Source organism: Centruroides sculpturatus, unplaced genomic scaffold (assembly GCF_000671375.1).
Source record: "Centruroides sculpturatus isolate CEXI.00-Female unplaced genomic scaffold, Cexi_2.0 scaffold9, whole genome shotgun sequence".
Lineage (NCBI taxonomy): Eukaryota > Metazoa > Arthropoda > Arachnida > Scorpiones > Buthidae > Centruroides > Centruroides sculpturatus.
Genome location: NW_019384576.1, coordinates 1,663,545 through 1,687,069, shown reverse-complemented (window position 1 = coordinate 1,687,069; position 23,525 = coordinate 1,663,545). Strand labels below are relative to the sequence as shown.

Genomic DNA, 23,525 nt, shown 5'->3' with positions numbered 1-23,525 from the left:
CTCTAACTTGAACTCATGCTTCATTTTCTTCAAGTTAAAGAAATATTTGCTTTACAGATGTTTGAGTTAGAGAAGTTTTATTGTAATTGATACAAGATAAATTATTAGGGGTTGTTTAGGGATCATTGGACAAATTTATCAATTTCTCAGTTGTCCTTAAGAAGTCAAATTGACTTATCTAAGTTAGAAAACCTAGATTTAATAGGTCATTGCATTTGTTGCATGTTCAAATTTATAATCCATATATTTGTTTTAAATGTAATGTATTGACCACTTAAACTGGAATAAAATATTTAAAATTTACAGATTAAAGTTATTGCATAAAGTATTTATCATAAAATCAACAAAACTTTTTAAAGTGCCTTTCATTCTCTTTATTTAAATTCTTACATACTAACTTCCTAATAAATGCAATAAGAAAACCAAACATTTACATAATACAAAATATCTGAATAATTTAAATTAATTTTTCATTTGCAATATTACATTTTTTAATCATCTAAATTATATAAAACAAATTTTAAAATTTATATAAAATTTAATTATTAGACATACCATATTAATTTAAATTCATTATTACTATCTTTTCACCCCTGAATTTTTTCAAACTTGGGGTTGAAATGCATTTATTTCCAGATACTTTTTAAAATGAAGTATTGAAGTTCATATGATGGGAAAATTTTTGTTTTCCTGTACATTGTGTATTTTCTGTTAAAGTATAACTGACATTTTTACTATTTCAGAAATCTAAAATAATCTTTATAAACTATAATTACTTCTAATTATCAAATTTTTTGCCGGAACATTTCTTTTTTGAACATATAGGAATTTAAAATTTGAAGTAATAAGATGTATTATTACAACTTAAAACTACATAAGAAACATACAAAATGACTATACAATCACTTGACTAGTCAGTCAAAAAAATATATTCTCCTAACATATGCTCAATTTATTTTACTTAAAAGTATTTACATGTTACAATTGTATAAAATATATCATTTGCACATATTTAAATGTGTTTTATTTGAGCATCTATTTGAAATAATTACATATTAACAAATAGGTTTCAATGAGTTCTGTAATATGCTTCTTGTCTAGTCTTGTATTCAACTTTACAAGCTCTATGACTGCTTTTCTTTTCCACTAGACTTATTACACCATCATTTAGAAACAGGACAATCTTTAGAAAATCACATTTTTATTTCCTAGAGCAGGGATGGTGAACCTTTTTGTGTTCGCGTGCCATATTGTAAGCATATTTAGCTTTAAAGATGTTTATGCGTGCCAAAGTTTCAGACTTCGAATAACGATATTTAAAAAAATTAAACGAATATGCTTTAATTAGAATAAATGTAAAAAAGCTGATTGAAAAAAGGATGATCAGGTGATAAACCGAAAAGATGATTGAAAAAGACAGAAATCGTATGATACATTACGTGCCAGATGATTTCTCCATACGTGCCATAGGTTCGCCACCTGTCCTAGAGTATGCATTTTGGACTTCGAGTCCCTTTTCAAATCTTTATGATGTAAATGCCATTAAAACAGTTTCCAATGTCACAGTTTTAAATGTTATGGTTTTAACAGAAGATTTTTATGTATTTTGTTCGTTTCTCTCTGCTATTACTACTTTATTTATCATACTGTCATATCTACTCAAACACCTGTAAATTAATAATTATCATCTGCATGTTATCAATCATCACCATTTCTGTGCTTCTCATAACCATTTACATCACAAAGAGTTGAAAAGGGACTTGAAGTCCGAAATGCATACTCTAGGAAATAAAAATGTGATTTTCTAAAGATTGTCCTGTTTCTAAATGATGGTGTCTAGCGGAAAAGAAAAGCCACCATAGAGCTTGTAAAATTAAATAGGTTTCAATTATCTAAACAATTGATTTAATTTATATATACATACAAAAAAATAATAGTTTTGGCATGTGTTATTTATAAAAATAGTAAAACAAAAAGAAAAAAACAAAGTTTTTGGTTATTATTTGGCACAAAACTATGTATTCATACTTTTATACATATAAATTGCTTTTATAAATTAAAAATAATTATATAATAATGAAATAAAAATTTATTGTAAAAAGGAACATTTTTATTCTTTGGATTTATATAAATAAGTGATCATTTGTGATATTTTAATATACAGTAAATATGGTGATTCAATAAGAGTTGCATAGTTTTGAACTCAGTGTAATTTTTGTTGGTGGTGCTACAACACCACTTTTAACATATAACTGTGTTGTATTGGCTGGAAAAATTCAAGATGAAGCATACACAGTTCAACAAAGCATTGATGAAGAGTTCTCGACAAAATCATTTTCTGTGACAAAGTTCATTTACATTTTAATGGTTTTGTTAATAAGCAAAATTATCAAATCTGGGGCACCGAAAATCCTCATGTCACCAAAGAAAGACAAATGCATTCACAGAAAGTGATAGTTTGGGTAGCAGGTGTTATTGGTTTGTACTTTTTTTTAAATGAAGCTGGAAATGCAGTCACAATGAATTGGCAAACAATATCATGACATGATCAGACTTTTTATGGCCAGAATGCATTGATATCAATGTAAGTGACATGTAGTTCCAGCAGGATGGAGCAACATATAACACAGCTTGTGAAACTTTGCAATTGCAATGTGAAATTTACAGATCTCTTGAAATGGTGACATGAACTGGCCTGCCAGATCTCGCAACTGCACTGGATATGTAAGTTCCCATCCCTCAAGATTACACTGGTGTAGTAAAAATTGAATTTTGAGGTAAAATGAAATTTTTTATTAACAAAATAAATCCTGCAATTCTTATTGAATCACTCTTTATATTTATGCAATTAGAATACATACTGTAATATATAACTTCAATTCTGAAGTACAATGGATGGGCAATATCTAATAAATCTATGTAAATGATTAAGTATCTAATGATAATGATTATTAAAAAAAATCTTGTGGAATAAAATCTGTTCATAATTTTAATATATAGATAATTCTAAATTCTAAAATTTCATCTATCTGATAAATCAATCCTACTTCATTCAAATTTTCTTGTTAATTATTCTCTTGTAAAAGCATCACAGGTCCAAGATCTTGGAATTAGATAATCCACAAATGAATTCTAAAAAAAAAAAAATATACAATATGAACATTTTTTTATAAACAATAATTTATTTATGAGATTAATGATTTTAATGACTCTCTTTAATATAAATATTAAATGATTGAAAAAAGATCCAGGACTTGCATATAATTTTAATAAAATTAATCATGATGATATCTTTTTTTTAGGATTTAGTACTCTGAGTGAAAAAGTACTTGATGATGATTAGTGATGTGCTGGATCGTTAAAAATGTATATCCGCGGATATGGATACAGATACGGATCATTAGGCACCAGTGCGTGTGATCTTGGACTGATAGGTGATGCTTTGTGTTAGTAACGCTTTTTTTATGTTATGCTTTTTTGTGTTGATGCTTTGTGTTAGTTTTGACTTGCCACTGCGTGTGTTTTTGTTTATAGTTTAGTGTTGTAAGGAACCAAGTCCGAGCTTTATTTTTATTTTACTTTTATTTTGCTTTAATTATATTTTTGTTTGGGGCTTATGTTTAGTTAGGACAAAGGTTTCCTCACCCATCACCCCAGAATGTTCAAAACGCGAAGATAAGAGATTAACCAACTCACCGACGACGAAACGACAGCGCCATAGCTAGCATTCGCACTCACGTGCACGCCCGAGCGGTAGAATTGTAAGTCCACACTGAAGGGGGGACATCCCAATAGACTTTCTAGGAACTTGTGTAACCTTTAACTAAACATCCCGATAATTGTTAAAGAAATACTGTAAAAGGTTAACAAAGTATTGTCGAGAAATAAGCTACCAGATAACGAAGAGAAAACAAGAATGTTACGTGTAGATATGCAAATGAGGGGAGTGTCTCAATTAGAACTGTGACGTCACCTCAGACTATAAGTACAGTAACTCAAGTGAAGACAGACGAGGTGAGCTCCTGAACCAAAAGCGTTAGTCTGCTCATAGCAGTGAAAAAGGTGTCGAATAGGAAATCCTAGTAGGAGATTGAAGGTTCGAGTTTGATGAGTTGAAAGGAGGAAAGTCTTGAGTAGAGGAAAAGGTTCCGAGTATTAATTGAGGTGACGGTTAGGATTGATAGTTATAAGAGAATTTGTATCTAAGTTAAGAGTTGAATTTTGTTTTGTCAGAATTCCAAGGGGAATAGTTTCTAAGTTAGAATAAGACTTAAGTTTGTCGGGTTGATTGTGATTTGATTTTTATTTAATAAATTTGTTGTTTGTTTATAAAACTTGTACATAGTATTTGTTAGACTTGATTAAACATTTATTATTGAGATTTTTTTGTGACTAACTTTGTCCTTAATTTATTTCGGTGCACGCTAAAAGTCCAGGCCTGGCAACTAATAAACGCAAACCCGCGTAAAGTACCCGTTAGGTCCCAGCTCTTTAAGAAAAATTCGTTGTAAAGCAACAAACTAAATATAGTACTTTACAGTGTGACATGTAATAGCATAGATTACGTTTGTATTTTTGGAGAGTTGAGTTAAATTAAAATAAAAACAATGTCAACAAAAATGTTTAGTAGTGTAATATGGAAATATTTTACAGTAGTAAATGAATTTTGCATGATAAAATTTTTGCAATGTGAATGTGCCAAATATGTGATTTTAAGAAATAAAAAGTGATTTGAATTGAAGTTATTAGTATTTTATTGCTATCTATCTTTAAAATTTCATATAAGTAATGAAATTCATTAAGATAAAGGATCCGTTAAAGATCCGCTAAAAAGTAACGGATACGAATACGGATCTTTTTTTCCCTCGGATATCCGCAGATACGGATACGGATAACTGGCACATCACTAATGATGATATATCATCATCAAGTGCAGTACTTTTGATGCTCAGTATTATAGTTACAATCATACAATTACAATGAATGGGTGGTGAAGAACAAGACTGACATAATTGAAACAGACTTCCCATGAAAAAAGTTCCTGGGCTATTCACTTAAATTCAAATTCACAGTTCTCTGATAGTTACAATCAGAGAACTGACTATAATATCAAGAAAAAAATTCACTAAACTAAAAAAAGAAGTTAGATATATTATGCATGTGTTATATTTATTAATAGTTTACAGTAATACCCCGAACTTACGCGATAGGTGGGACCAAGCGATAACCGCGTAAGTTGGGGTATAATTTTGCAATTTGTGTAAAATCCAAGTCAGATGTATGTAAGCTAATAAATGTTCTCGTTAACCTTATCTCGCCTTTTGATTCATTCACGGTTACAAGAAATCACCACATCTCTCAAGTCAAGTCTAAAAAGAGGGCTTCTTAGTGCCCACAGGGCAGAGAGAGTAAAAAAATCAAATCAAGATAATTTGAATATCATTACAAGCTAAAGAAGTCAAACAATTTTAGATTTGAATTTTTGGAAATTATTGAATTTTCAATAATTTCCAAAAATTTCATTCTTTTTCAAATTTATACATTGTAATATCAGTTCAGAGCATTATTGAAAAATTTTTTTAAAGATTTTAAGTTATTGTTATTTCTAAAATATACCTGTCCAGTTTATACAGATAACCTGCTGATTAAATTGCCTTTTCAAACATTTAAAAGCAGGTGCAGCATTATGCTAGTTTAAAATTGCAATTATGAACTGTTTTTCATTTGTCTAAAGTCATCAAGGGCTTCTTCAGAAAATGTAAAAACCTCTGTGCACTGCAGACATTCATCTGCTATTACAATTTTCCATCATAACCCAAATGTCTACTTCCTGCTTGTAGTCACATAGGAGATGGACATTTTAAACATTTCATATGAGGTAATGCAAAATGTGTTTCATTAATTAAATCCAAAATGAATCCAACCCAACTTATTTTTCTTCTTTACATATGAGGAATCCATTCCTAAAATTTTATCCTGTATTTTTGAAATACTAATAATTCAGGTTTGGTATTTTTATATGCTCTTTTCATCATTATAAAGTGAATTTTGATAACTAAACATTAAAAATAATTACATACATTTAAAGGGATAGCCCTAGCTTTACAATATAATGTTTTACTTTACTTACACACATCATCATTGTTTTGTGCCATTTTGCTAGCAAATTATAAAATGAAGATGGCATTATTATAATTTAGGTTTATTTGCTTCATTTCTTAAAACATGTAAAATTAATTTCTGTGATAAAAATTTAAAGTGCCATTCATATGAAATTTAAATCATTATTTAATAATGTTCAAGTTAGAAAATACAGTATCAATAAAATAAACTCTTCACATAATTTTTTATAAACAGTAATTGGATGAACAAAATAGAATTTAAGCATCCTATGAGAAAGCACCCAAGTTTACTGATTGTATCTTATGATGATGATAGATTGGTGATTGATCTTATTTGGTTTTTTTCTTTGAATCTTTCCACCCTGTGGGTCCTTTATTTTTCATACCAATTATGGGTTTGATAAGGCTTACTATACAATGAATGGGTGGTGAAGAACAAGACTGACATAATTGAAACAGACTGCCCATGAAAAAAGTTCCTGGGCTATTCACTTAAATTCAATCCTGGGTCCTCAGAATGGTAAGCTGATATCATGACATCCTTAGTCACCTAGCCATCATCTTATTTGGATAATACCCTACTTTTGCCTAGTACTATGCTAGATCAAGGTTGAGTCATAACTACAACAAAACTAACATTTATAAACCACACAACCACATTATCCATATTTAAGAATTTCATAACTACAGTATATGGCATGTATTTAGCATGGTTGTTTTCTGTAATGTGATATATACTCTTGTTAAGATTTAATGTTTCTAGACTTTTATGCAATATATGTGATATGACACCTATGCAAGAAAGGATTACAAGCATAATAAGTACTCTGCTATTTTCCATAGACACTATTTCATGGAAAAGTGCTGAGAAGTGTTATTTTTTTCAGCATAGATATTTTGTATGTTGTGGTGTTTTGTACAACTATATATACAATATATGTGATTTTGTTTTATTTGTAAATGAATGTGATGTCTGGTCTGTTGTAATTATTTTGTGTTTATGTCTCAATCAGTTTATTTTATGTGCATTGTTTTTAAGACTGTCTGAAGTGTGTATTTTTAGTATGATTCCTGGGTCTGTAATAGTTTGTTTGTATGTAAGCTTTCCACATATTATGATGGTTATGTTTAAGTATACAGAGGGTAATTTGCTAATTATGACTCAAATTTACAATAGGATATCTTTTGTTCTACTTGTCTTTTTTTCTTTATCTTTTTTTTATAAATCAAATTTTGAAAACTGGTACATGTTGCTTTTCTTTGCATTTTAAGAATGTTTGAGTTTGATTGTTCTAAAAATGGAGGCAGCAGTTGCGAGCAAAGTTGACGTCTGCATCAAGCTTCTTTCTGAAGAAGGTCTTTCATCCTGTGCTGTCATAAAAATCCTCAAGAAAAATGGAACTAAAGTTTCCCAGTCTGCTGTTATCAGAGTTTTTGGTAACAAAACAAAGAAGTGACAAGCAAGTACTTCTGATGAGTTACACCCAATATTTCCAAGGGCTCATAAATGTTGAATAAGGAGAAGATAAGAAAAGCTAAGGACATTATTAGAAAAAAATATTGACCTAACCAGAGGATCATAGCAAAACATCTGGGTATATCTCAGTTTACAGTTAACACCATTATATAATACATGAAGATCTGTAAGCAGCTATAAAGAAAAATGCATCTGCACATCGCCTCAATCTGCACACAAACAGAATCAAAAGACTAGCACAAAAAAACTCTACGAGAGGCATCTGGCTGGAGGAAAAAGCAAGTACATGGTCACCCTAGATGAAACATATATATACCTTGATTACTGCAATGGAACTCGAAAAATTCTGTACATGCAGCCCAGACAGGAAGTGCCAGAAGAATGGCTTGTCAAATGTCTCAAAAGATGGCCTGAAGGATTTATGATTATTGGAGGAATGACAGGCCGGGGAAAACTTCCTCTTATCAGACTGCCAAAAATTGTGAAAGTAACACTGATTACTATGTGGAGAACATTTTGAAATTATATTTGGAACATGAGATTCCAAAGCTGTATCCTGCAGAAGTCAAAGTGACTCTTCACCATGACAAAGTGTCTAGTCACACAGATAGATATACAACTACTTCTTTCCAGAAGTTAAAGGCAGACTGAAACACATTCCTGCAGATGACATACCTACCAAGCACTTAACATCAACCTCATGGATTTCTTTGGATTTGGCTTCCTGAAGCAACGTCTCTTTCTTCATAAGGCTACAACATTAGATGGTCTTTTGGAAAGTAATTCGACTGGAGTGGTCATCGGTATCAGTCAAAACTTACAAGAAGGTCTTCAAATCATGGAAACAATGATGTTATGCTGTGAGCCAACAAGACAGCAAACACATTGAGCAGACAAAAACAATTCATCAACAGGCGCTTTGTGAAAGAAACTAAGCAAAAAGTGAGACAATTAACAAATCATACTCTGTAGTCTACAGGTTCTAAAGCTTAAAACTAATGCAATATGTTATAATTTCATGCATGATGTAATATGGCATTTTCTACAAGTATTATCTGTAAGTGTTGTCTTTAAAATGTTCTCTCAGTGTGTGTTTGTAGTAAAGATTTATAATATCTGAGGCCTTATTAACCTTTTTAAGGACAACTTAGGATGATGTTTATGTTTTTCTTTGGAGTTGTTCTAGTTCTGCATATGTCCTTTGTATAATTCCAAATAAATATGCAAGTACTGGGACAACATACATGTTGATTGATATTGATTACATTCAGCTATGTTGTTAGTATTGAATTTAATCTCATGTTATTTAATTTATGTGCTTGTGAGTTTGGCCTGTTGGAATCTTAAATATTTGTAGACCTATCTTCATCCATGAGTTCAATGACATATCCATTTCCAAGTGCAGTCTTCCTTTAGGATTTCTTTTTCTGTGTGAAATGCATTTATCTAGTGTAAAATATGATATTATTTTTCTGACTTTTCCAACGATTATCAACACGACTGTGTGCTGGAAATAGCCGTTACCTAACGGGTACTTTATGTGGATTCGTGTTAACTTGCCAGGCCTGGACTTTAAGCGTGCACCGAATTAAATAATGACAAAGTTTGTCAATAACAAATCAAATATTTAATAAAAGTTCTGGTAATAAACTATATATAAAATTTGGAAAAATTCAAATAACAATTTATTCAATGAAAGTCAATAAGAATCAACCCGACAAAACTCAAATCAATTTATTTTCTAACTTAACTCTATTCCCTTTGGAATTCAACAAAATCAAAGACTTAATTTATGTACAATAATTCTTATGAATTAAAGATCCTAATCATCACCTCAATATACTAGGAACATTTTCCTTCCAATCTCAAGACTTTCTAACTTTCGATCCACAAATCAAAGACTTTCGAATCGCCTTGGAACCATTTTATCCTATCGGACACCTCTCTCGTTCACTGCTACGAAGCTCACCAAGTTCGTTGCTATCAGAAGCTCACCTCATTCATCTTCACTTGACGTTCGCACTTTATACTGTAAGATGACGTTACAACTCTAAATGCGATCACTTCCCTCATTTACATACTTATTTGCTAACAAACTTTTTTCTGTTTCTCTGGCAGTCTATTTTCCGACAATACTCGCTAACCTTTTACATTATCCTTTTTGACAATTTTCAGGATGTTTTTATTCTTTAAGGTTTAGCGAGTCCCTAAGTTGTGCTGGTGGGGTCTCCCCCTTTTCTCAGTGCAGACCTACATTTTTCCGCTCGGGAGCGCAAGTGTGCGCGAGTTTTTTCTACGGCACTTTTCTCTCGTTGGTGAGTTGGTTTCTCTTCTATTTTTAAGTTTCTAAGGTGAATGGTGAGGAAACCATTGTCCTAACAAAACATAAGCCCCAAACAAAATATAATAAAAAGCAAAATAAAATAAAAATAATGCTCGGACTTGGTTCCTTACACCAGGTCAGTGTTTCTCAACGGGGGTGATATCGCCCCCATGTGGGCGTTTTTCTACGTTGAGGGGGCGATTAGTAACAATTTATGTTTTGAGGGCGAAAAACAATTTTCTGGGCGATATAGTAAAACATTATAGTAAGAATAAATAGATATTTTATTCGTTATATCGTACAATAATTAAACAAATAACATTATACTAGTCACTAGTCTATTCGATGCAGTACGAATTTGGCATTAGCCTCGGCCCTCAGCATCGGAATTTTGAAGCGAAGGGGACGATACTATGTAACAGTTTTATTGAAGGGGGCGACGATTCGTTAAAGGTTGAGAAACACTGATCTAGGTCAAACTCTGAATGTCAGTGGAGTGTGTGTAACTTCTAATAGGTGAATTAGCTGTATTTATATAGATGTGAAGTTTCTATGTTGTCCATGTACATACATGAGATGGAATAATATATATTATGTTGTTTGATATTGTATCTGCATTTATTGTTATTTAACCTATTGGAAAGTAGATTGCCAAATGTCTTCCTGTAATCTATGTATGATACACATAGATTTCTGTGTTGTTTATATACTTATTGTAGAATGATTAAATTCACTGGTTACTCTTTGATCCATGTGACAGTCTGTCTGTTGTTTTATGAGAAGATTGCATTGTTCTATATGATGCATGTTTTTCCCCAAGAACATTTGCCTGGACACTGCATAGCTGATTTTAATGACTGCCTAGCTAATTAATCTAGTATATTAACCTGTCAAAATAATGATTTTTATAAACTGTAAATTTCCATTCCCATCTGTAATAAAATATTATCAAAACAAAAATCAGAAATAGTTTAGCAAGAATCCAGAAAATCAAATGAAACAATATTTTAACTTCTGTTGTTATAAGCAAAAATTATAAATTGATAATAGCAACAGAAAATGAAAACAATTACATTGATTATAACAATTGATGTCTATAGAGCAATATGACAGACATAATGAAATGTTGATCCCTTACAAAGAAACATGAATATGCTATTACATTAGAAAGCTTTTTGATTTCCATCAACATTTAACTTTTAAAAAATACATAGAAGGGTTAAAACTCATAAATCAGCATACATAAAAGTATAAGATATCATATTTATATCTGGTGAATACATTCAGTACTCAACTTATGGCCACCCATACTTATGATGGTCAAACTAGTGTAAAAAAATAATAACATTTTCAAGTCCAAAACAATTGAATGCATTTACAAATCGCATGGTATAATTCTTAAATGTAATACTGTAACAGTAAATTCATGTTTTACTTTTACTTGGATTTGCATTGCTTTGAAAAACTTAGAATGAAACTAATGTTTTATAGAGCTGCTCAAATTTATAAAAGTTCATTAATTAAATATTAATATTTTGTTATTATTAACTTGTTAAGTTATAACCATTATATGTTATCCAAAAGTTTAAAACTGGTATGAACAATATACAACTACTAGCTTACCCATTGCACATTGCTGCGATCTCAGAAAAAATGAAATTCAAGCAAACTCGTTATGATAAAATTAAATTTACATTTTATCATTTTTATTGAAACTTATTATTATTATTATTCATTTTCATTGGGAAAACATTTCAAAGTGTCATTTCAATTCTATTTATTTATTGGAGTGCTTGTGGATACATGATATTTTTTGTTTTTCCGTCTGGTGCGTACACAAATAAATCAGGTTTTCTGACATGTGAGCTGGCCACATACAGTTGTATATGTGAGAAGCATGGATTCTTTAAATTTAGCCCACATACTCGCAGAGATTGTTAGAAGTGTGATATTCCCCATTTTTATATATTTTTTTTAATCCTTTATAATTTTGATTATTTAATTGCTCCTTCCTCTCTTCCTTGGCATGTTATGAAATTTCTGATAGTTGGATAATAAACTGTTTTATTGTAATTTGTCTTTTTAAGTTATTTTGAGTTGATATTAAAATTTGGAAAAGGAGGATCCCTAGATCAGTAAACTAGGCAAATTTTCTCCTACAACTTCAATTGTTGTTCGGGATACAGTTATGGTTTTAACAAAGTTCGAGTGAATACATAATTAGCAAAAAATAGTTGAAATAAAGTAATTAAACAAAAATTATTACAAATATCGTAAATAACAGTTTACAAATGCATATATAGAGATATTTTTTTGGAGGGGGAAATGGTCTTGACAATTTGAAATTGATTGAACACACAGTAAAATGTTTGTATACATGCACGCCATCTATCGTAGGATAAATGTACTATGCCAGAAACCTTCGCGGGAGTGTATTAAAAAACTTTCCAAAGTTTCACAGCAATTGGATAAATGGTGTGGTAATGCATGAAGGACAGACAGACACACACACACACATTCATTTTTATATATATAGATTAAACTGATCATTTACAATGTGTGTACAGACTTTCATGTTTAAATTTACAAAACTTGTTTAATAGTAATAAAAATAAGTAACTTACTATTTTTATGGGACAATTTGATCTAGCATACCATTCCATACTATATAAACTCATAAGCAAGCCAGTTCCCATAAACAGGGCTGTCCACATAAACACATTCCAACTTCTTGCCTTTCCTTTATTAGTTAGAAAAACAAAGAGTACTGTAAAAAATAAAAGATTAATTAAAATTCAAAGATACATACAAAATAATTCCAAAGCAAAAAATTATTATTGATATATTTTATAAATAGTTTATTAAAAAAAAATACAGTTTGATTATTTGTGTTTGCTGATAGCATTGTCAGAACTTATAGCAAAATTCAAAATGAAATTATTTTGTACAGTAGCTTTTTAACAAGAGTAATATTTTTTACTTAAACTTTAAGATAGATAGTAGCTCAGCAAATTTAACCCAAAGAAAATGAATTAAGCATTTAAAAAATTATTTTTTACTATAAAACAAAATTAGAACTTTGGAGAAAAGAACAAATAAATGTTTTGGTATCATCACTTTAATCACACTACAAAACTCATATTGCCATTAATTAGTTTAATTTAACCAAAGATATTCTAAAAATATAAGATAAAACCTAAACATATAATGACAACAAACCAAACAGATATATAAAAATTAGAGGTAAAAGTATGCTGAACACATTTAAAAATGAAATAAAAAGGAAATGATATATCAAATTTGGAAAATGTCATAACAGATTCACAATATTACAATACAGAAAATTATTGAAATGTTTCCTTTTTAAGCTATTTTAATATTTTTCTCTTTGTAATGATGTGCAGTAATTCATAAATTCAAATATGAAGGATGTGCTATTTATAAAATCTCATTCAAAAATTACATTCATCTCCAAATAATTTACAAACTTTAATGGAAAAAATTAATATTGAAATCATTCTTACATGCATTTTTAAATTAAACTGTACCATAGGTATTGGTAAAAAATTTTTTTTATGTAGGGTCCAATAATATCCATGGTTTCAAGCATCCTCAAGAGAAGTAGGAACCTATCTCCCAAAGATACAAGAACTTGAATGGTGTATTTGACTTTTGTATTTCTTAAGTTAGTATTATAAATGAATGCTTATTTTTCTTTTTAGTTTATATATAAAGTAAAAAGAAAAATAAGCAAAGTAAAAACTTCAAAGTTTTTGCTTTAAAGAATTTAAATCAATTTTGACAATTTTCATAAATATATATAGTTTAAAACACTATTATATTTGAGATAATCAAGTTCTTAAAACAATCATATTTAATAATATAAAGATTTGCTTTAATTTTCCAAATGATTGCATGTGCTTGATCTTTTTGCACATTCTTGATCTTTTTGTATATTATTTCAGAGTTCATTTAACTATACTGTATATTTAACTAAAAATTAATTTAGTTAAATATAACAATATAAATTATCAAACGACATAAAATTTTTAAAATTTTATTTGAATTATTTTATTCTGAGAAAAATCTATTCTATTTTCTTTTAATTTATCAACTCTAAAGTTGGTTTATTTTTTACACTAGTTTTTATATAATTATTACAGAGCTTTAAAATAAGTACACTTCTAACAATGTTTATACCACTTATTATAACAAGTCTTGCAGCCCATTCTGCATTACTTTTTTTAGATGAAAATATTGCAGCATTTTTTCTCTCTTCTGCTAATTTGAATCTGTGATCCTTCAGAGATGGGCAACCCACAGCCCCTGGGCTGCATGTGACCCACATTAGTTCTCTGTGCAGCCTGCACCACATAAAATATTTTTAAAAAATGTATAAAATAAAATAAAAATTTTAAATGCTGACATAAAGCAATCTGTACTTGTACTTAATACCAAGAGCCCACTTTACACATGTCCAGTAGTTTAACCTTATGTTTTTAAAACTTTATAGCTTAACATTGTGTAGAGCTATAAAGTTTTAAAAACGTTTTTTATCATTGCATTTAGTTTTTTGGTTTATTTGTAAATTATAGAGTATTTATCTAGATTTATTATACTATTCCTTAGCCAAGAAGCCAAAACACAGATTTTTACAGTGCTTTTTTCAGTAAATGTAGAAAATGTATCAAATGAACTTCAATTAGAGATAACAGACTTGCAAAGTAATTTTTATTTGAAAGTTACTTTTGAAGAAAAAATGTGATAGATTTTTATAAAACTTTTACTATAATATAAATATTTAAATAACTAATCTTGATGTTTATTAATTAATGAATGGACTCCACTCGTAACGCAAATTTAATTTTTCTAAACTAAAATAAACTTTAGAAAATATTCAAATTAGAATCTGGAGTTTTTGGCAGAATCTGAATTGGGAGAAATTTTGATATCATCCCATCACTAAAAATAAGAGTTTATAAACACTGATAAAAAAATTTAAAGGAACTAAGAAAATTATAAAAATGAGTTTAAATCATCACAATAATTTTAAAAATAGACTTTTACGCTTTAATAATATAAAAGTTAATTTTAACTTTATATATATGTTACCTCCAAATCCTCCAAACAATAATAATAATACTGGATAAAAGAAACGGAATGCAAATGTAAGAATATATTCATGAACAAAAGCCGATAGTATGAATACTACAAACATAGGTCCCATTTTTTTACTTCCAGTAAGCTGGAAAAAAAAACAGATAAAATAAGTTATATATCAATAATTTTAATTTTATCAACAGATCATGAATGATAGATTTATTAATTTTTATTATTGATAACATTTATATCTATTTTTGTAGAGTTATCATTTTGTAGAGAAATTAACTATTTGCTACAGAAATATTTAGAATTATTTTATTAATTTTGCTGTTGAAAATAATTAGAAATAAAAAAGCATAATTTTTATATTAACAAAAATATCAATAAAAATTCTACAGTAATAAATTCAATAATTTCTAGGGATTAGCTCTCAGGATATCTGGGAAAATTAACCAAAGTTTTCCCAAGAAATGAGGCAAATTTCCAGGAATCCTGTTTATATTGAATGCTATAATATATGATTATAATGAAATAAAATGAATAAATTACAAATAATTAAAATACAGTTGACCCCCTATAACACAGTAGATACGTTCCGGTTTTTATGAATCCATTTTCTACGAGTCCTTAAATACATGAGCCAATCACAGCCTGGCACGTATGCAGTTTACGGACTACGGTTGTTTGAAAGGTTTCTTCCATAAAATTAATCAATTCTAGACTAATTCGACTCAACATTTCCAAAATACATATACTTTTTGGAAATAACCCATTATAAATTAAGCTATAAACAACAAATTGTAGGATTACTTACCGAGTGTGCACCGTTCGACGACGCCATTGCTTAAGCTTGTTTTCACCGTGGAGCTTGTCATCGAATGGCGCTCACGTTCCTCATGATAAATTATTTTTTTTGCAAAAAATTCGCTGAACTTTGGAGACATAATTAATATAAATATAATTTTTTATGGACATTAAATAATAAATGGTTTTTAGTAGGTCCGCTGCTTGTTTAAACTCAACGGTTTGTACCATATCCGCTATTGGTCTAGATTCAACCAATCCTGTCACAACACGTGTCAGTGATAATGTTTTACCAAATTATAGGAGTTTTTTTAGTGTGTTTGTACAAATACTGTCGCAATTTTTTCGCCGTCATATAGGAATCTGAACTATATGAACCCGTTTTATAGGGGGGTCTACTGTATATCAAACTCTAAAAATGGTTGAACTATGATATATTGCAATTTATATTGCAAATTTATTACAGGTTAAGACAATATTACAAATCAGTTTAGTACAGTGCACAGATTAATCATACATTACTAAATATTTTTAAAATTAATAAAAAATCATTAAAAATAGCATAGGGAATGAATTTATGTATTTTCCAATAAATTTTCTAATAATGATATCACAATTGATGCCTAATCTCTAAATAATATATCTGTATAACTCCTAATTAAAATGTATTGCAGCAAGGCTTCTCTATAGTCTAAAACAAGAATCAGAAAAGTCATCTAAAATGATGATGGTATGCAGATTTCCTTTATTTATTTTTGTTTCTGGAAATTTCCCAGAGATCAGGAAATCAATATTTTAAATTATAACTTTAGAAAGAAATAAACAAAACTATTGAAGAAGGAGTCATAACTAACATGATTCAGTATTTTTTGGGATATTACTATTCTATATTCAGATCCCTTATATTGGATGTCAACATTCTGATGACTCAAACAAAACAACTGAATGTGCTTATATACGTTTTTTCAGTTTGGTTCAAAGTAAGTTCAGCTGAAAAAGTTGAAATAACACAAACTCTATAATCTAACTAATACTTTTAAAATAAACAATATCTGAGCTATATGAAGCAATTATTATGAATTTGAAATTAACTTTTATATTATGTACATTTAATATTATTTCAGATTTATAATAATTGTTTTGTACATCTTAGATACTGTTTATTTTAAAAATATCAGTTAGTTTATAGAGTTCATGTTACTTCAACTTTTTCAGCTGAACTTACATTTTTTCAGCTTGGTTCAAAAAGTTTGTAAGCACATGCAATTGTTCTGTTTGAGTCATCAGAATGTTAATATCCAAAGTAAGGGATATGAAGATGGGATGATAAAATTGTGAAAAGCATTTAATCATATTAATTGTTGAGACATTTTTTCAGCAGTTTCAAGTATTTCTTTCTAAAGTGATCACATAAAATCATTTGTTTGTGTTTTGTCTTTTAGTTTATAATTTTTTGGCAATGAAAAAATTTGGTAAATAGGAAAGTGCAAATAATTTCGTACTATAGTAGAGTGTCATTTATCTGAAAGTCGATTATCCGAAATAATTCCAGTCGGCAAATTTAAATTTTTGCCAGTGCTGTGGCACTGCAACCTTTGGTTATGTCTTGGGCTACTCAAATATTTTACGTTTTTGATACTAAATTAACTTCTGAAGTATAATTTTTTTTGTTTTTATATTTTTCAATATATTTATTTTGTTTGTACAAAATAAAAAAATCATTTTTAACGATACAATAGTCTTCATTAGGCTTAACATCGACGAAAGTTCAACGCGAAGCGACATGCAACGGAGAAAAATTTCAACATGGGATAGGTTAATATATTTTTTCGTACATAATTGGTTATCCGAAATATCGATTTACTGAACAACCCCAGTCCTCAACTGATTTGGATAAACGACGCTCTACTGTATTTATCAATTAATTTTTTTCTTTTTGAATCAAGTACAAAGATCTCAGTAAAAGAAATAATGTTGAATATTTATTCCATTATATGAATTACATTCAAACCTATTATAAACTTTAAAGTGAAATAACTTTAATTAATTAATGCTCTTTCATTCTTAATGGAATTAATGGATTTCTTAAAATAAAGTGGAACACTTCATTTTAAGAAATATTATTTGAATTATTAAAATTACTCTAACAGTACTAATCTAATTAGTAAATTTTATTTAGTGGTTACTAATTGAAAACTCTACTAGGAGAAAATTGAGAGTATTGTGCATAATTTGAATATATTATCACAGAAGCATAATTTGAAAATATGATATCAATATTGATATTCTATTTGGAAAAAATAAATAAGTAAAATAATAATAATCAAGCAAATTCAAAGTAAATGATGACAAATCCCAAGCAAAAGAATCTAAGATAACAGGTAAAAATGAAGAACCTATACAAAAATACTACATAACAATCTGGAAACATTAGATTTAACAACAGCACATATATCACATTCTAGAAAGCAGCAATACTAAACATAGGAAATTCTTTAACACAGAGACAAACTGTAGTTATGTGATATTTGTGTAAATTTTTCTTTAACTATATCTTGATATTTGGCATAGCACTTTGGCACCAGTCTGGTCAAATAGGATATTATCAAAAACTCTATTCCAACTAGCTTACCGACCTCCTCCTATGCTGGTGTTGCTGCTAGGGCTAACACAACAAACACCAAAATTATCTAGAAAACAGTCCAAAAAATACACAGTCCAGTGCTGGCACACACGTGGTTCTTGTTTTTCCAAAAGAAAGCATTAATATCACTCAGGATGAAATAAGACAAACACTCACTATGAACATAAAATCTAGTCGGGAATCTCAGTTAAAGCACTCAAGAAAATTAGGTATAATGGAGTTTGCATTCAGTTAAATACAAAGGCTGACAATGACAAAATGGTGGTTGCATAAACTTGGTAAAAACGTTAATGGAAATCAGATACTCAGCAGCAAAACAACCTAAGATTATTCTGTTAAACATCCCAGGCGACACTGTCACCAGTGCCTTCATAGAAGAACTCCACATCCAGAACACTGCAATAAATACTACACACACACTCCAGAAATTTCAAGACTCTTGCTGTGTTCTAACCGAAATAAACTGCAACACAACAGACACTTCTAGATTACACAGTGTCCTTCAGGTAACTCCTAGTATCAGAAATACGCTAATTCAACAGCAGTATATTAATGTGCAATGGGCAATGATAGCTGTAGATGACTACATTCCTCTCACATGCTGCTAAAAATGTTGTGGTTATAGCCATAATATAATATATAAATAGCCATAATATAGCTAATAAATGTACAGAAAAACATTTGTAAGGCTTATAGGACCACACCCACTAGTGCCCTTTTGATAATGTCAGGGTTGACCTCTGTCAACTTAGAAATAAAAAAAATTATTTGACAGGAAAATCTCATCACCTTATCCTGGTGGGATTAATCATTTTGTCGGCACCCAAGTCGCTATAGAGTAGGTAAGATTCCCCCAGTTTGACCTTGATCAATGATATCAAAAAATTCAGCATCAACAAAAATACCATCCTGACTTATGATTACCACCCCTCCCACCAGCTTGCCCCTGACATTTACTTTGAAGATCCAAGTGATCATCCGATGTTTAGGATTTATGCTGACAGTTCCAAGATGAAGTGGGTGCTGCTATTGTAATTTATTCCAACTTACGCTGTAAGCTTCACAACACTTGCTTCCATCTAGGTACACACTGCTCAATAACACAGGCGGAAACTTTAACTATTTATATGAGCTTAATTCACATTAGACGTAGGAAGGACAAAAGACACTACTTACACTATCACATTTATTCTGACAATGGGGTAGCTTTACACAGGATTTTGAAGTCTGATAGCTGCTTAAAACTCATCCATCTCATACACCACATTCTCAGACACTCAGACAACAACATTAGAATAGATTTCCAATGGGTCCCTGGTCATGCAGGGGTTCTCAGCAACAAGACCGCTGACCGTCTTGCCAAACAAGCTGCAAAGTCTTCAGTCACTAGTACTTTCAGTTATATTCCTACCTCATACATCAACAATCACATCAAGAAGCAAATCTTCATTCCCTGGCACGACAGCCGGAACCATGACACTACTGGTAGGCTCACCTTCACTTTCATCCCCAAGGTTGACACTGCTGCAATCCTTTGCCACTTTTACCCTAGTACACCCTCACTCAGCTACTTACAGGACATGGCAACTTTAAGCACTACTTGCATAGATTTAACTTTGGAGACAATCCACAATGCGATTGTGGGACTCAGGAGAACCAAACATCACTTCTTTAGGTTTTTGCTGCAATAGGTACAATCACATTAGGGATAGTTTAATGAGAGCTGCTATTCTCGAAGGGTACAACTGGCCTTGAAACCTGGACCAACTCATTCACACACGTACAATGTTCCATCATATGCTCGCATTCATATCCCTTAGTGAGGCTCTTGAGAGCACTCACTCTGGGGGCACAGATGGCAATTAGCTTTTCCTTGCTTTTTTCAACTGTCAATATATAGCTGCCTTTCAGCTTTGTATTTTTAATTCTTATCTTCTGTCTTCTTTTTTCAGTCTAAATTTGGTTAGTCCTGGTTGTAAGTTAGATTAGGGACTCTTAGCTTGGTTTCCGGTTAGGTTTAATTAGATTAGGGTTTGTTAGCCCATCTGGTTAGGTTCATCCTAGTTTAGTGAGTGAGTAAGTTAATGTTTAAAAATAATAATAAATACATAAAAAAAAAATAATAATAATAATAAATAAATAAATTTTTGGAGTCTTGCTTATTTGTCTCTGTCAGTCCATTCATCTTGTCTAGTTTGTCATTTGCTTTTTGCTTTCGTTTGCTTTTTGCATTGTCTGTCTAGCTGTTAAGTAGTACAGTAGAGCCTCAAAAAATCGGCCTAATGTCAACCAAAGGGTGGCTGAGTTTGTGAAAATGCCGGGTTATCGGGAATGGGGTTAAAAAAACTAAGTATGAGTGTTTCCTCAGAAAATACTGTATTGTACTTGTATGTATTATTTACTTGAGAATACAACAGAGAATAAACTGCCCAAATACCCTTAAACAAAGGAAAAGTACGTCCTTTATGAAGGCATAGAGCCTTTACTACATGAAAATGAAAATTAATGAATACACTGTGTACAATAATTTACCTAATAAGACAGACCTCAGAAAAATATTTTATGAGGCATAAAGCTGTCTATAATGGAAATTAATTAACTAAGGATTTTTTTGCCCTGCCAGGGTGTGGCCAAGTTATCCGGAGTGCCGGGTTATCGAGTGCCAAGTTTTCAAGGCTCTATTGTATTAAGATTCGTGATTGCGTTCAGTTTTATTAAGTAGATATAAGTCTTCCTACTAACAGCCACTTGGCACTAACTTAGCTATTCGTGGCAGCACTCAATCATTGGTGTTCACTACACTCAGGTTTTCTTTTCGACCCTTCGGGGGGACTACAGTCTTGCAGCCTGAAAACTGCACACCAACATCAAACATAGAGGGTACTGTAGCCTTATGTATGCCATTCAGAGGGATCCAACCTTTCTCTACTGTCTATATATCTCCTCTCCCTCCTTCTTTCCCTCCCATTCCTTTACCCTCTTTTCTGCCAGATAAACACTTAATGTATGGCCAAATGTCTTTCTTGTATGTATGTATTATCATGGTTTTGGTAGATTATATCTGTATGATGATATTTTGTCAATATTTTTTAATGTTATTTAAGTATAAATTATGATATTTAAATATATTAAATGAAATATCTAACATAGCAAATGCATAACATGTGCATAAATACAAAATTTACTTACTCTATATAAATCTTTATAAATGTAAGTATAAAGCCAGTCATGAACCACAACATTCCATGTTCTATAATAATTTGAAAAAGAAGTCGAATTCCACCAATCCTATAATTAAAATTAATTTTAAAATCTTTTTAACATTATATATGAAAAAAGTTATATATAGACAGAAGAAATAATTTTTTAACTTTTACATTTTTATATTTTGGTAATGTAAAAATGGGAGCTAATTTAACATACTTATTTGATTAAATAAAATCAAAGTTATTAAAATGATGAAAAAATAAAATGTTTAAAAAAGGAATAAATAAAACTAATTATTATATTCACTACTAAAATTCACATAAATTTGTTTTAAAGAGTTTCACAAAGATTAACCCACACTGAATAAAAAATAATAAAACTTCAAATATAATAATTATTTGAATAAAACTAAAGGAATGAAGATAAAAGCTGTGTAATATATAAATTTATTATATGTATGTTAGAGCTAAAGCTCTTGAATTGAATAAAACTAAGATTAACCAGCAAATGCTTGTTTTATTCAAGTTTCAATTCAAGTAACAATCTATTTCATTTTGAACTTTATCCATATAAAGCATGTTTTATTCAAAAGCAATAAAACTGGCATAAAAATTAGCATATACAGTATAGCGTCGATTATCCGAATCAATAGAGGACTGGGGTTGTTCGGAAGATTGATGTTTCAGATAACCAATTATGTATGAAAAAATATATTAATTTATCCCATCTTGACATTTTTCTCCATTGCGTGTCACTTCGTGTTGAATTTTCATTGATGTTAAGCCTAACAAAGACTATTGTATCGTTAAAAATTATTTTTTTATTTTGTACAAACAAAATAAATATATTGAAAAATATAAAAACAATAAAAAATTATACTTCAGAAGTTAATTTAGTATCAAAAACGTAAAATATTTGAGTAGCCGAAGACATAGCCAAAGATTACAGCGCCACAGCACTGGCGAAAATTTAAATTTGTCGACTGGAATTCCTTCGGATAACCGACCTTCGGATAAACAACGCTCTACTGTTTTAATATTCGGCTGCGAATGGTACAGTTCCTTAGAGTTAATATTAAGGAAAAAATGATATCTTAAATATTTTAAGATATTATATGGCTGATTTAATTGCTTACTACTTGATGGATGAACTTGTATTATTGCGTATCTTTCAAGTACCGCGATAAACGTAACAATGGAAGGCTGATATAACCAAACACATTTTATGCTTTTCGCTTTAGTGTTCGTTATATTGTAGTATTTGATTTATATAACTACAAAGGCAGTTATATAACGTTAAAGGTAGTTATATAGTTACGTAGGAGTATATCACATCGAGTGACCAATCTAAGACATTTTTAAAATTTTTTATTTTTACTGTACTGTACATAATTTTAAAATATGTTAGATTGGTTACTTGGTGTGATAAACTCTTATGTAAAGTAATTTTTCTAAATATATATCAAAAGTAAACAGAAATTTTGAGTAAGAGATTGAAAATTCAGCAGAAAAATTTTGAGATTAAAAGAGTTTAAGAAAAAAAATTTACACATTATTTACAATAACTTCTATAATATTCTGTATAATTTGAAATATTTTGATAAAAATAATGAACAATAGTCATCTTTTAAAGCTGCAATATAAACATTGAATATCAGACAAAAGACAGATTTGCCGTTCAATAACGAACAGTTGCAAATATTCTTTGTAATAAATTAATTCTGACTGTAGTGTATTTACACCGATTGCGTTTCGACACGTGGTTTAGTAGCGTCACGACATACAGTAAATACAGCTACGCTTGTCGAGCTTCATGGCCTCATGAAGCAGCGACATCTCGTGGTAA

General features: G+C 30.0%; 1 protein-coding gene across 1 annotated transcript in view; it reads right to left on the bottom strand.

Moving 5' to 3' along the window:
• Window positions 1-570: 570 nt before the first annotated feature.
• LOC111624349 (sterol O-acyltransferase 1-like) overlaps window positions 571-23,525 on the bottom strand; it is a gene marked incomplete at its 5' end in the record, with an annotated part of 26,900 nt that continues 3,945 nt past the window's right edge. Inside the window, 4 exons of the mRNA XM_023367173.1 lie at window positions 571-3,132; window positions 12,547-12,689; window positions 15,035-15,167; window positions 21,663-21,761. Of these exons, the coding sequence (XP_023222941.1) occupies window positions 3,070-3,132; window positions 12,547-12,689; window positions 15,035-15,167; window positions 21,663-21,761 (438 nt within the window). The remainder of the gene's footprint in view (window positions 3,133-12,546; window positions 12,690-15,034; window positions 15,168-21,662; window positions 21,762-23,525) is intronic.